General features: G+C 35.0%; 3 protein-coding genes across 3 annotated transcripts; 2 read left to right on the top strand and 1 right to left on the bottom strand.

Annotated features, from left to right (window-relative positions):
* The first annotated feature begins 5,311 nt into the window (after positions 1–5,311).
* On the top strand, positions 5,312–7,930 carry LOC107413360 (agamous-like MADS-box protein AGL62). Its single transcript, XM_016021296.4, has one exon. It carries the CDS (start codon positions 5,312–5,314, stop codon positions 5,951–5,953), a length of 642 nt encoding a protein of 213 aa, XP_015876782.3. The 3' UTR covers positions 5,954–7,930.
* LOC132800335 (uncharacterized) lies at positions 6,972–8,836 on the bottom strand. Its single transcript, XM_060813790.1, has 5 exons — positions 8,828–8,836; positions 7,807–7,904; positions 7,524–7,702; positions 7,289–7,368; positions 6,972–7,190 (listed from the first exon to the last, which is right to left on the bottom strand). Exons 1-5 carry the CDS (start codon positions 8,834–8,836, stop codon positions 6,972–6,974), a joined length of 585 nt encoding a protein of 194 aa, XP_060669773.1.
* Positions 7,937–10,416, top strand: LOC107413672 (agamous-like MADS-box protein AGL29). The gene has a single exon (XM_016021687.4). The coding sequence runs from the start codon at positions 9,822–9,824 to the stop codon at positions 10,323–10,325; it is 504 nt and encodes a 167-aa protein (XP_015877173.1). The 5' UTR covers positions 7,937–9,821; the 3' UTR covers positions 10,326–10,416.
* Positions 10,417–13,277: the final 2,861 nt, after the last annotated feature.

A 13,277-nucleotide genomic window follows, 5' to 3' on the forward strand; every position in this document is an offset into this window, starting at 1 on the left:
GTGGGAATTTCGAGTTGACCAGAGTACCGTGGCGAAGTGCACGATGCCCCGAGTTCGTAGACTGGTAGCACGTCGAAAATGGAGCTACGGTTTGAAAGTTATGGACGAAACAAGTTGCGGTCCAAACTGTCCAGGGAGTGCCGGAGTTGACTTTTTGTTTTTGGGGAAATGAGCTTTGATTCGTGCATGGTTGTGAAGTGCTCGTCGATACGAGTTCACAGACTAGCGGCACGCTCAAAACGGACATCCGGTTAAAAAGTTATGGACGTTTGAAGTTTACCGGATACCGTATTATTTTAATGTTTTTGGGTCTGTAAACAGTGAAATGCCATGTGTCAGCTTTTGATTGGTCCACGTGGCATGAAAAGTATCACACAAGGGTTTTTATTTGTTAAAAGTCTCGCGGAAGAGAGAGAAAGAGAGAGAGAGGAGAGAGAAAGAGAGAGAGAGAGACCGCCGGCCACCGCGAATCGACCCTGTTCCGGCCGATATACAGTACACGCGCCAGCTAGCCTTGATCCTCTCCTCAAGTCCGGCCGACCCACCAAAAATCACGGCCATCGGACCACCGACGCACCGGGATCGGAGCATTTTCCGGCGAGGTGTCGGAAATCTTCAAACGGTGATTTCTCCGCCGTCCGACCTCCGTTTTGCTCACCGCCGGTCCCGTTGGGTTTCTCTCCTCAAGATCTACAAGTCTGCAAAATTTCACAGCCAACGGCCACCGCACGCGCCGCCGCCGGCGACGGTTGCCGGTGACCGTGGCGGCTCGCCGGAAATTACTGTTCCGACGAGTACCCGAAATTCCGGCCAGCTCCAGTCTGCAGTGTTCGATCTCCTGAATCCGAATCCGGCTTCCGTTTCCGCCAATTCGCGACGGTTTGGGAGAATTGCGGAGCCGAAACTCGAAAAGCTTTCCGGCGAGATTCCGACCCCGTCGGGTTCGATCACCGGAAAGTAAGACCGAATCCGTGATCCTCATCACGCGAGCTTCGATTCGGTATATAACTCGTAACCCTTAGATGTCGCTTGGTGTTCGCTCCCCGGGTATCCATTTGGGAATTACCCGAATAAAATATTAATATTTTTGGTTTGTGCACTGTGGTTGTTTAGGTGCACGCACGAGTGGCGGAGTTGATCCCGAGGAGGATCTTAGTTGATTTGCGCTCTCCAGGTGAGTGACCCACCTTCAAAAATTATTTTGGGCAATTAATTAAATTTAATTGGTATTTAATTTAGTATTTAAATTATGCTCATGTGGTGTGGTTTAATTATGGTTTTAATGCGGTTTAATTTAATTTATTTGTTATGCATGAGCAAGGTATGTTTCGGTATTAATTTTGCGTGGTTTCAAATGTGATTTCTCGGGCATAATTGGGTTAAATATTTTATGAAAATATTTGGTTAAATTTTATAAATTATGCCCGCGGTATTTTTATGGTTGCATCTCGTATTTCGAGGAAAATTGTGGTTTGTTGAGTATCGCTGTTTCGTACCGGGTTATTGGATAAAATATGTGGGATGGTGTTTTGTGAAATTTTGGTATACTTCCCACGGTGGTTTTTGGAAAAACGGTACGGTTGGTTACTTATGTTTATTTTTAGACGCACTCATACAGTATTGGTGTTCTGGTGTATGGTGTATGGACACGTGGTTTAGCACGCGGTTATTATATGGTTTAGCGTGCGGTTTTTACTTCACCCGTGAGTTGCCATTGGACCGTGGGCAGGCAAGGTTATTGTTGCGCACAGCCGCCCCCCTCCTTGGCCGGGTGATGGTTTTTTTTTTAGCAGTTGGTACTGTCGGGACGCCGAAGTGACCACTGCAGGTTTCTCTCTTTAACCTCCCGCCAGTCGGTGCTCGGGACGCTGGGTATCGGAGGGCATCACCGGTATATGATGTGGTGCGTCAGGTGTAATTGTCGGTGTAAATTGTAAATTGCAAATAATGGTTTAAACCCCAAAGGTGTTCAAAATTTATTTACTATAATTTATTATATTTTTATTATATATTTGGGGTATGTTTTCTATTTATTTATTGTGTATCAAATGGTTTAATCCCTTGGTTTTTGGGAGGTATGTACATTGGGTTTTGCGAAAAGGTTTTAAAAAGGGAACATTTCAAACGGAGCGATTGGTGAGAGTTTTGAGGGAAATCATTATTTTCCAAAGGTTATTATTATTTATTTATTAATTGTTGGTATTTGTTCCACTCCTTAATTGTTATTATTTTATTATTATTATTAAAAGGTGTTCAGTAGTTCGGGTTACTCACGGAGATGATTAGCATCTCACACTCTTAAATTTCGTTCCCTTAGGTGCAAGTGGTGGTAGACGTTCTTCCGGAGCGAATCAAGTTTTCCGCTGCTGTTGTGTTTCGAGAAGTATTTCTGTACTCTTTCATTTCAGTGTATTATTTCTTTTCAGCCTTGTTGTATTTCTGTTGTTTAGCACTTCTTAAAGCTCTGTATACTATTGGGATACTTCTGTTTATTTATGCACTGGACTGTTGTTGTTTTTGAGAAGTGCTGGAATTTGTGGAATCAGTTTGTAGTTTGTGGGAGGAATAAGGGGATGTTTTTAGAAGTGTGTTTTCAGTGCAAGTAGTTGTGGTAAGTAAATCCCTTAGGGGAGGCTCTGTCGGATTTTTCGTTGGAGGGTCCGGTAGGGTTTCCCTGGAATTAGGGCTGTCTAGGGTTCCGGGGAAGGAATTCTGGACGGGTCCTGACATTCATGGCGTCTAATGTGGATGTGAATACCTTTGTTTGGAACTTTTTCATGGCGTCTAATGTGTGCTTGAGAAGTACTTCAGCATTTCTAGTTGCTATTCTTATATTGTAACAAAGAGTGGCGTCCGGTGGTACACGAATTTGGGAATGTATTTATATACACGCGAAGGACTTGAAAATTATTACCAATTACCATTAGGAAAGCATTTTTGGATAATATCTACTGGAGGTTTATTTATTTTCTTTTTTAGGTAATATCTATAAGAATTATTAGTTTGTTTTAAAAAAATCACTTTTAGAGAAATATATTTTTAGTGTGGTTGGTACATAAAAATGAGACCATTTGTAGAATGAATAGTGAATAAATATATTGTTTCTCGCTTTCTCCTTTCGTATACCACCCTCTTTACAACTTTAATTCTAAATTTATGAAATAAAACAAATTATTACAGCAACAATTTTTATTTTTTTATTTTTTTGTTCTTGTTTTGTGGTTGCCACTTCTTTTCTTTTGCTGGTTTGTATGTGTGTGTATATATATATATATATATATATATATTCATATTGGCTAATTATATTAATTATCCAATTTAGAATATCACCAGGTTTCACGTTTCAAAGCTAATTATAAGTTCCAAAAAAGAGCCCAATATTTAATTTTAATAGCTCTTAAAAGTGGCAAGTTCTTAATTTTTAAATTTCCTGCTGGCTTTGTTGCAGCAACTTAATTTGCATGTACAGGCTTCAAAAACTGATTTATATTGATAATCTTCCTCTCCGTCAAATTCTTTGGCACAGCCAAAGTAATACACAAACAAATATATATATATATATATATATATATATAGTCCTAATTCCTAAACATGCCCATCATTCTCGAGCAATTTTGCTCATTCACCCCACCATTGTCTTGCCTCTTCCATTTTGCTCCTGTTTTGCCTCCGACTAGCATTAATGTATTAGCTATATGTAAACTGGTGCCCGCTGAGGAGTATTCCAGCTGGCTCTTTTACCTTCTCTTTCTTGGCCCATTTACTCTAATCTATAGTCTCTAAGCTTCATGTTTTGATCAGTTGAGCATTCCGACTAAACAATCACTGTTAACAAATCTACTAGAGTTCTGCATATGCAAGATCAAAGGGCGCATATACCACCATTAATTTATAGGATTCTTTAATAATATATATATGTATATGCATATGCATATGCATATGTATGTATATTCCTTTCAAAATCACACCCCAAGCTACCCAAGCTAAGTGAATTCAAGCCCCATAATAGAAATTCTTAGTTTTAAATTATCATATTATTATAATATGAGATAATTTTTCTATATACATACAATAATATCATCATGGTCATCTAAACTATTATGTACACTTATATATTAATTAATAACCAAAATCTTTAAATGTTGTAAAATTAATAATCCAAGTTTTCAATGGAGACAACATACTTTCTCTAACAAAGGTTGAGAGTTTGAATCTTCCATTTCCAAGATAAAAAAGACAAACAGAATCAATAATGCACTATAGCACAAGTATGCCATACATAGTACATACCATGACAAGCTCATTGTTGAAGCATAATATCATTCGTCAGATCGAAGTGTTGTATAATATCATTCATCAAATCCTTGGATTCTCCCTCTAAGATCGACTTAACTTTATTATATATCCCAGCCTTGTATATATTTAATTAATTAAGGTTAAGCTATTGTTAATTTGGAACGAAGGTTGGAAAATGTGGAGTAGAATCTGGGATCATTCTCCTATTTATACCCTTGAAAAATTACCAGAAGCCTAGCCCAAGGAAACAATGTAATCATTTTCCACTGAACATATACATTGTTATATAGCTAGTAAATAATAATGTGTCAAAGTTAGAGATAACCAATATTTCAATACAACCCAAATCGTTTTTTTTTTATTATTATTTTCTTTAAGTTTAAGGTGGTAGAGTCATTTAAACTCAGATTATTGTATAAAAAAATAAAAATTTGTTACCATTAGATTGTCCTTATAAAAACAAAGTGATTTCAATTGAAGCTAAAATTCGATGCATTAATTAAGATCGGATTATTTTTATCCGTTTTAATAAAATCTAAACCGATTTTAGAATTAGATTTACAAAATTACATTGAATTAAATCTAATTAAATTGATCGGTTTGACCGTTTTGGTTAAAATTTTAAACACCCTAGTTAGAATTTAATATTACAAAAGATATAAAAATACAAATACAGTCCAGTGGTATTGCATCCATTGTTTCCCAGGAGTAGGATAATATATACATTAACATGCTCTTGGAAATTATGGTAAGTACAGACCAAAGACAATCAATATTTGACAATGATTAACTTTATAATTTAAAGTGCCAACCAAAAAATTAGTTTTTTAGACATTAAGAGTGCATATAAATGGAAAGAGTACAACCTAAAGGAATAATTATATTCCCATTTTATTACCTATGAATTGATTCATGTTACATATATATATATATATATATATGTAAACACTTTAACCAAAGTAGAAAAAACAAATCAAAATATAACTTCTTCATTTTTCTATAGAAATCTCAAGCCATGGAAGGCAAGCAAACAAAAGGAAGGCAAAAGATAGAGATGAAGAGGATTGAGAATGAAGATGATCGCCTTATTACTTTCTCCAAACGTAGATCTGGTATCTACAAAAAGTCAAGTGAGTTAGTGACCTTATGTGGTGCTGAAGTTGGTGTAGTAATATTCTCACCCTCTGGCAAGCCTTTCTCTTTTGCTCATCCTTCTATTGAGTCTATAGCGAACCGGTTTCTCAACCAAAACCCACCACAAACCGATAACACCCACCCTCTCGTGGAAGCTCACCGCCGGGTCAGAATTGATGAGCTTAACCAGCAGCATAATGATCTTCACAACCAACTCGAAGCCGAAAAAGAGAGAGGGAAGGAACTCCAGATGTTGGCCAGGGCAAGGGGAAACCAGCAGGGTTGGTGGGAGACTCCTCTCGAAGAGCTAGGTTTTGAAGAGCTCCAAAACATGCATGCTTCTCTTGAGGAGCTCCATAGGAATATCTGTAACCATGTTAAGGGAAGGAGTAGATTTCCTATGTCTTCTTCTTCCTTCCATGGTGGTGCAGGGACTTCTGCACAAGGATCTATGAACCCATTTCTTGCAAATGCAAGTGCGACTCATCCTCCTGGCTATGGCTATGGACGTCAACATTTCTAAGTTTTCTATTTCGGGTTTTCTATTTGCATTTTGTTGTTTTCACTGTCAGTCTCCACAACTTTTTTTTATTTTTTTTTATTTTTTACTTTTTCACTTCTTTATGTTTTGATGAGTTGAATAATTACATATTAAAGATTCGTAGTTCGTACTTGTTTCACCATGGACTACAAAACTTGTTATATAATTTTAAAAGCTAAAAATTATTCTAATAACTTTGTGTTTTTTAAGATCAGAAAACAGCATTAATAAAAACTCATGGTAAAAGCAAAACAAACTCGAGTGCAATTAGGACAGAGTTGGATTGGACAGATGGCATTATGAGGAGTTGCCTACTCTAGCACTCCGGATTAGTAGAAAATTTTCCCCCAAAAATAACTTCATTAACAAGAATTTCACAATTTTATCAGTGTTTGCAATAGATTTTCCACCCACATAAGATTTCCAAAGTTCTCAGAAAAAATAAATAAATAAATAAAATAAAATGATTTCCAAAATAAGAACCTCTTTATCGGATTAATAAACTGTATATGCAAACTAGATTTCACGTTCAGATGTTTCTTATGTGCTCAATAACTTACTACAACTTTCAATTCCCGTTAAGAAATCTAGAATTCAAAAAACACGCTACTGATTTAAACAAAAAAAATCCTTAGTATATATTTTTCCTATAGCATCTAGTCTTGAACAAGTATAGAACTGTGTATATCGGACTAGAACGGGAAGCTCCACTCTGTCAAAGGAAAAGAAACTGACTCGTCCATGCTCTACATGACAAAACTTCGAAGGAACTCCCCCACATTGTCTCTCTAGGGCTTCAAGTTCTGCCATGGATGTTTGGATAGCCCCTATCAAAGGCAAAGAGAATTCGGATGTATACTAGAACAAAATATGTAGCTGAGAAGCAATAGGACACTAAAGTTCAAATACATGATAGGGTATAGTTTTTTGTTCAAGAAAATGCACATAGACATTATCACCAATGAACTAAGCTCAACTGAAGAATAACAAAAGTAATAATTTAATATCTAGTAAAGCAGAGAATAAAGCTTGGATCACCAGGAGAAGACTTTCTAAACTTCTTGTTTGGTAGATAAACATCAAAATTTGGCATAGATTCATTAATCTGTATACCACAGAACATACCAATGATGGAACTGTTGTCTTTTGATTCCAAGTCTATCAATCCACTCTCCGGGGAGCATTTAGAAGATACACAGTCATTGCTTCTATTTGCAACCTTCAAAGAGCAGGGTAAACCATGTCGCCCAACAATGTGACCCAGAGATTTTTGATGCCTATATGCCTGAAATTGCTCCAATCATACCTGCTTTTTACATTTGAAAGCTTTATGTACACCTCTTCAAAGGAAATACAAGCATCACAATCATCGAAGAGAAGCAAAGCTCCTACTTCAGCTAAAAACCATTAAAAAATAAAAAAATAAAAAGTTTTATTTACAAATAATTTCATCCCAGCATGGAAAGGGTAAAGGCAAAAATCATCTCAATTATATTACTTATAAAAGAATATATGTTTTTTATCAAAATGCTAGACCCCCCAACTTACATACAATAAAAGGGGAAAAAAGCTTCATACTTAAGCAGCAACTTCACTTGCAAAACTTCTTCGATGAAGCAATAGGTCATGCCACTACGAACTATTCCACTTGTCTTCCAAAGGGAACCCTTCTGAATTATAACTTCAGCCATTTCCATCAGAGGATTCCAACAAGCCTTTGACACAATGCTTCTGGAACCACGTAGTTAGAATCTCAGAGCCCAAAAACAAATTTAGACTCCTTTTTTGTCCTTTATATTGCAAAACTCTACCTCGTTTGCAACTTGGACCCTAACCCAGAAGCATAAGAATGTTCTTTGTCATCATCATTGGTATGTTGCACATGGCACTCATCATCGCTCTCTTCTCCCATAGAACTTTCCCACTTCAGAACCTACACCAACCAGTTGCCCAAGAAATCTGCTAACAAAAGCATCAGTAATTGAAAGAAGTTAATAAAAAATCAAAATGCAACTTTCTGAAAACCATGATCTACCGATAAGCTTCAATCAGCCTGATTTGGATTCAAAATGGAAACTACTATAGTCCTCAAAAGAATACATTGAATATCATGTAGGACCCAATTTTCAGGTGGTATAATCTCCTTTCTACAACGATTCATCAGATAGGTTTTTAGCACCAAAAAAGCATGCCAACTCCAGAAAACAGAGAAAACACTCCAATGGCCAACACATTTCAATCTAAAAAATGAGGCAAGGAAAACAAAAGCTATTAGCTGCTAAGCAGCAGCAGGTGGACGAAACTAATTTGTGCAAAAAAACATTGGGACAGCATTCACTCTATCTTCTTGTATTTATACAATTTTCCATGCTATAATATCTATCTTGTAGTATTTATACAATTTTCCACCCTATAGTATAATTTTAAAATTAATTAAAAGTAATAATGTTATATTATTTTAGCAATTTTAATTCGAGTAGGACATGGCATATTTTAAAGACCACATGCCTTGTGTTGTGCATGCAAATATTTGTAATTTATTTTTTAGCACAATATAGGATTTTACAACTGGGTGGTATTATGGATTGGAAATTTTAGGCTACAATGAAAACCCTAATAGGCCCCCGCCAAAAAAAAAAAAAAAAAAAAAAAAAAAAAAAAAAAAAAACACTAAAAAGGAACTTGTTTCCAAATATGCATTAAATTACTTGCCAAATATCTAATAACATATTATATTAAAATTAGCTATTTCCTCAGTGTAGATATCACTCTTCCCAGCCAATTATGGTTCTTTTATCACTGCTACCATTGCATGAGTAATTAATAATTCCTTAGTTATTAATTGCTATAAATTACCATCCCCATTATCATTTAAAGCTTAGTGCTTTTATAAAACTTTTTGTTTTATTTCATAGCTCTTTTCACCCACATCTTGGAGGTCGTACGTTTGAGACACTGGGGGCGGGGGGGAGTTGTTGTAATTCATAAAAATATAAATTAAAAAAAAAATAGCACTAACCAAATAAATATTTAAGTGCTAGATCAAAAATAAGAAGAAGAATTTTTAAACTAAAACAGAAAAATTTTAGACATTTACTATTTTAATTAAAGCATTGTTTGAAGAAGCACCTATTAAGGTAAGTGCTTCTCCTAAAAGCACTTCAAGCGCTTTTTTATCGCATTTCTACCAAACACCTTGTCATCTGTGTGTTTATACTGAAAGTTCTTTAGCCCTATAAAAAGTGCTACCTTAAAGGCCCTTAGAAAGTCAACTATATATGATATAGGCTTTACCATCTCCATAGCAAAACTCTACCCTTAATTCCTAGGAGATTAATCATCCACCCATTATGGTATTCCAACCATGCGGTCACCTTGCTCCAATCAATCTTAAAATCCAACAGAACCAACAAATAAAAGACCCTTTAAGGACCACAACTAGATGTAATTGTGGACTAGCCACACAGTAACATCTTATTCAATTAAATAGGAAAATCCAAACAAGATTGGCTCTGGATTTATTACCTTTCCTAAATCTGGAAATAGTCTATCTGAAATAAATGATGCCAACCAAAAGTGCCAAAGTTTAATTATGGTAGCAGTCACACAAACAAAGAAAGATAGTTAAAAGCTTTCCATATTTGAAAAGAAAAATCATATATAGAAACAATGAAGGCCTAAAATCCAATATTAGAAACATTGAACCTATTTGTGAGCATAAATCTCAAAGTCATATATACATATGCCTGATCACCGCTTTCTCAAAATTTTCTCTTATATTTTCCAATCAAATTTGAGGAAAAATCCATTTTCTTCTTGAGAATTCCCGGTAGAAATCAAGATAAGGATCATGGGTCGACGAAAGATTGAGATAAAAATGGTGAAGGATAGCAGTTCCAGGCAGGTCACCTTCTCTAAGCGCCGGACTGGCCTTTTTAAGAAAGCGAATGAGCTCGCTACCTTGTGTGGTGCAGAGGTTGCTGTAGTCGTCTTCTCACCAGGTGGAAAGCCCTTCTCATTTGGGCATCCAAACGTTGACTCTGTTGCAGACAGGTTTCTAAATCAGGACCCAGAACCAAAAGATGGAAATGTTATTGGGACTTCAAGCGCGGAGAAGCTTAACCAGCAACTCACTGATCTGCTGAAGCAGTCGCAGGCAGAGAAGAAGCGGGGAGAGATACTTGATAAGGCAATAAAGGCGAGTCACAAAACATCAATAGATGATCTTAGCTTGAATGAGCTTGAAAAATTGAAGAGGTCACTGGAAAATCTAAGGGAGAATTTGAAAGTGCAAGCCAATGAGATGGAGGCATCATCTTCATTGCTGCTCCTAGCCAACAAACCAGCTAAATAGGATGATATTTGAGATAGTGGCTAAAAGTGTATGAGACTTTGTAGTTTAATGCAGTGTGCATTTATGTTAATTTCCTATAGAGTTTTGAATCCGAATACATTGTTAATTTCCTATAGTGATGGAAGCATCACCTTCATTGCTGTTCCTGGTTTTCAATGAATAAACCAGCAAAAGAGGATGATATTTGAGATAGTTGCTAAAAGTGTATGAGATTTTGTAGTTTAATGCAGTGTGCATTAATATTAATGTCCGATAGAGTTTTGAATCCCAATACATGCTTAAGAATTGATCGCCTCCATGTTCATAGAAAACAGTATAAGTAAAATCTACAATCTTCTTCACACACTCTTACAAGACCATACCTGCATAAAAATATTATGGCAGCAACATTTTATACACGGTACCATGTAGAGTTCTAGCAAGATATTTTATAATTGCTTCTTTACGGGTAGGTAATATCTAATAATCTTCCATGTATACTCAAGAATTACATAAAAATAAAAAATTTGGCTTTTAGAATATAAAATTGCCTCCGATATTTTTAATTTGATTATTTTATTATGAGTTTTTACCTTTCAATGAAAGTTAGTGAGATTAACTTCTACCAAAAGCTTTTCACAAAGAATAACACAACTGAAATGGAGTTCAATGCATTTAACGCATTAAATGCTCATATCGATCTAGTATCAGTAGTCAATGCTAGCATTTTTTTCAAAATATATAATATAATAATACAATAATGAAAAAGATGGTAAACTTTCACATTAATGACTGTAGCATCTTTGATCGATGACAATATGCAAATAAATGATCATGGCACGGCAAAAACAATGGTAAAAGCAATGTTAATTAAGAGAATTGGTAAAGTAACTTTAGAAAACAATAAATCTAGCTTTTGAAAGCGCTTGTAATGTGTGTCTCAGGAAGATACATGATCAAAATACTTAAAGCAGTAACTGAAAATAAACTACACTCTTGTGAGAAGATTGATGCGACCTGTATGAGACTTACATCTCATTGGCTATTTAGAAATAGATAGACTAAAAGAAAGAATATCATCAAAGCCAAAAAATTATTTTTGGCTTTTAGAGCTCAAAATTGATTTTGGTAAGCGAACTTTATCTTCCAGAGAAAATTAGTGAGATTGATTGTCTCCAAAAATCTTTTCACGAAGAATAACACAGTTGATATGGAGTTCAATGCATTTAACGCATTAAAATGGTCATATGGATCTAGTATGGGTCATTAAAACTCTCGATGCCAGCATTCTTTTGAATATATATATATATATATATATATATATATATATAAAGTGTTATAACACAATAATAACAAAATTGTTAAACTTTCACATCGATGATAATAGCATCTTTGATGCAATGAAAATGTGCAAACATAAATGATCATGGCACAATGAAAAAACAACGGTAAAAGCAATGTTAATTAAGAGAACTGGTAAAGATAAATCAATCTATATTTTGTAAGTGCTCATGATGTGCACCTTAGGAAAGGACTCAATCAAAATACATAAAAATTAACTGAAAAGAAACTACACTCCAATGAGACAAATGTCTCAATTGGCGAGACATGTATGAGGATTATATCTCATTGGCTGAAAATTTGAGAAAATAAATAGATTAAAACAGCGATACAAAATCGTTTAAGTTAAGACTTAAAACAGAGTAAAGTATCACACATAGTTTCAAAAACTCTAAAGACAGGAAGTCATTAACGGTCATCGGACTCACAGCAAGCCAGCAACCTGTTTGCAGTTCACAGACAACAGCTCTTCACCATCCACTGGACTCACAACAACTAAGGTGAGTATATTTTAAAAAATTTACAGTGCTCTTCTTCTTCTTCTTCTTCTTCTTCTTCTGTTTTTTTTTTTTTTTTTTTTTTTTTTTTTTTTTTTTTTTTTTTTTGCTTTATGAAAAAGCAAAACATTATCAGTACCTAATAAGAATGCAAACTACTTTCTTAACATTACCTGTAGGTAATATTTTCATATGCTTCTCTCCTATATTTTCTTCCTCAACCTACTTGTTTTCCCCATTTTCTGATATACCCTTTTTTTTCTTTTTTTCTTTTTTTTTTTCCAAGAGACTAAATATGGTTGATGGCATTTCCATCTATAACCAGAGAAAATTGCAACCCCTATTGCTATCACTTTTATCATAGAAATCGCAATGAAAAACCTATCAACTTCGGATCATGAATTTTCCATCTAATTTGGATGAAATTGCAGCTCCTATTTCTATCTTTCTACCTCAAGAACTAACATGTTCTAATTAATCATTTTCGTACTGGTTGTCTTCATGTTAAAGATTTCAAAGGGAAAAATCAAAATAAAATAAATAATAAAAATATAGCTTCAACTTAGTACAGGTGAGGAGGCTCAAGAAAGTAATAAAAAACAAACCAAAAAAAAAAAAAAAGAGAGAGAGAAGGAAGCAATAGAAACAATCCAAGTGCACAAACCCAATCAACAATTTGGAAAAGAAAATAAATCATCAACGCAACAAAACAAACTCAAATTAACAATAATATTAATAAATAATAATAATAATTACCTTCAAAATGTAAATGATAGAAGAAGCACCGAGGTTAGCACATACCATAGCTCTTCCGCCTCCCATGGAACACAACAATGCTAGAAGCTCCACTGCGTCGACGAGCTCTGTTAAATTGGGCCTCGAGCGAATCATGTCGTAATTTTGGGAATTCAATTTTAGGGATTTTATTTTTTATTTATTTTATTGGGCCTCCACAATTAAACGTCGTCGTATATAGAAGCTCTTAAAGTGGTCGCTATTTGTATTATTTCTTTTTGTACTAAATTATTGTTTGTGAGTTGTTACGCAGTGATTACCGTCACAGGAAGCAATGGCATCGGATTGTATGATTATTTTTAGCATTGCTATTTGTTAATATAATAATCATAATTGCCAA

Source organism: Ziziphus jujuba, chromosome 1, assembly GCF_031755915.1.
Source record: "Ziziphus jujuba cultivar Dongzao chromosome 1, ASM3175591v1".
Lineage (NCBI taxonomy): Eukaryota > Viridiplantae > Streptophyta > Magnoliopsida > Rosales > Rhamnaceae > Ziziphus > Ziziphus jujuba.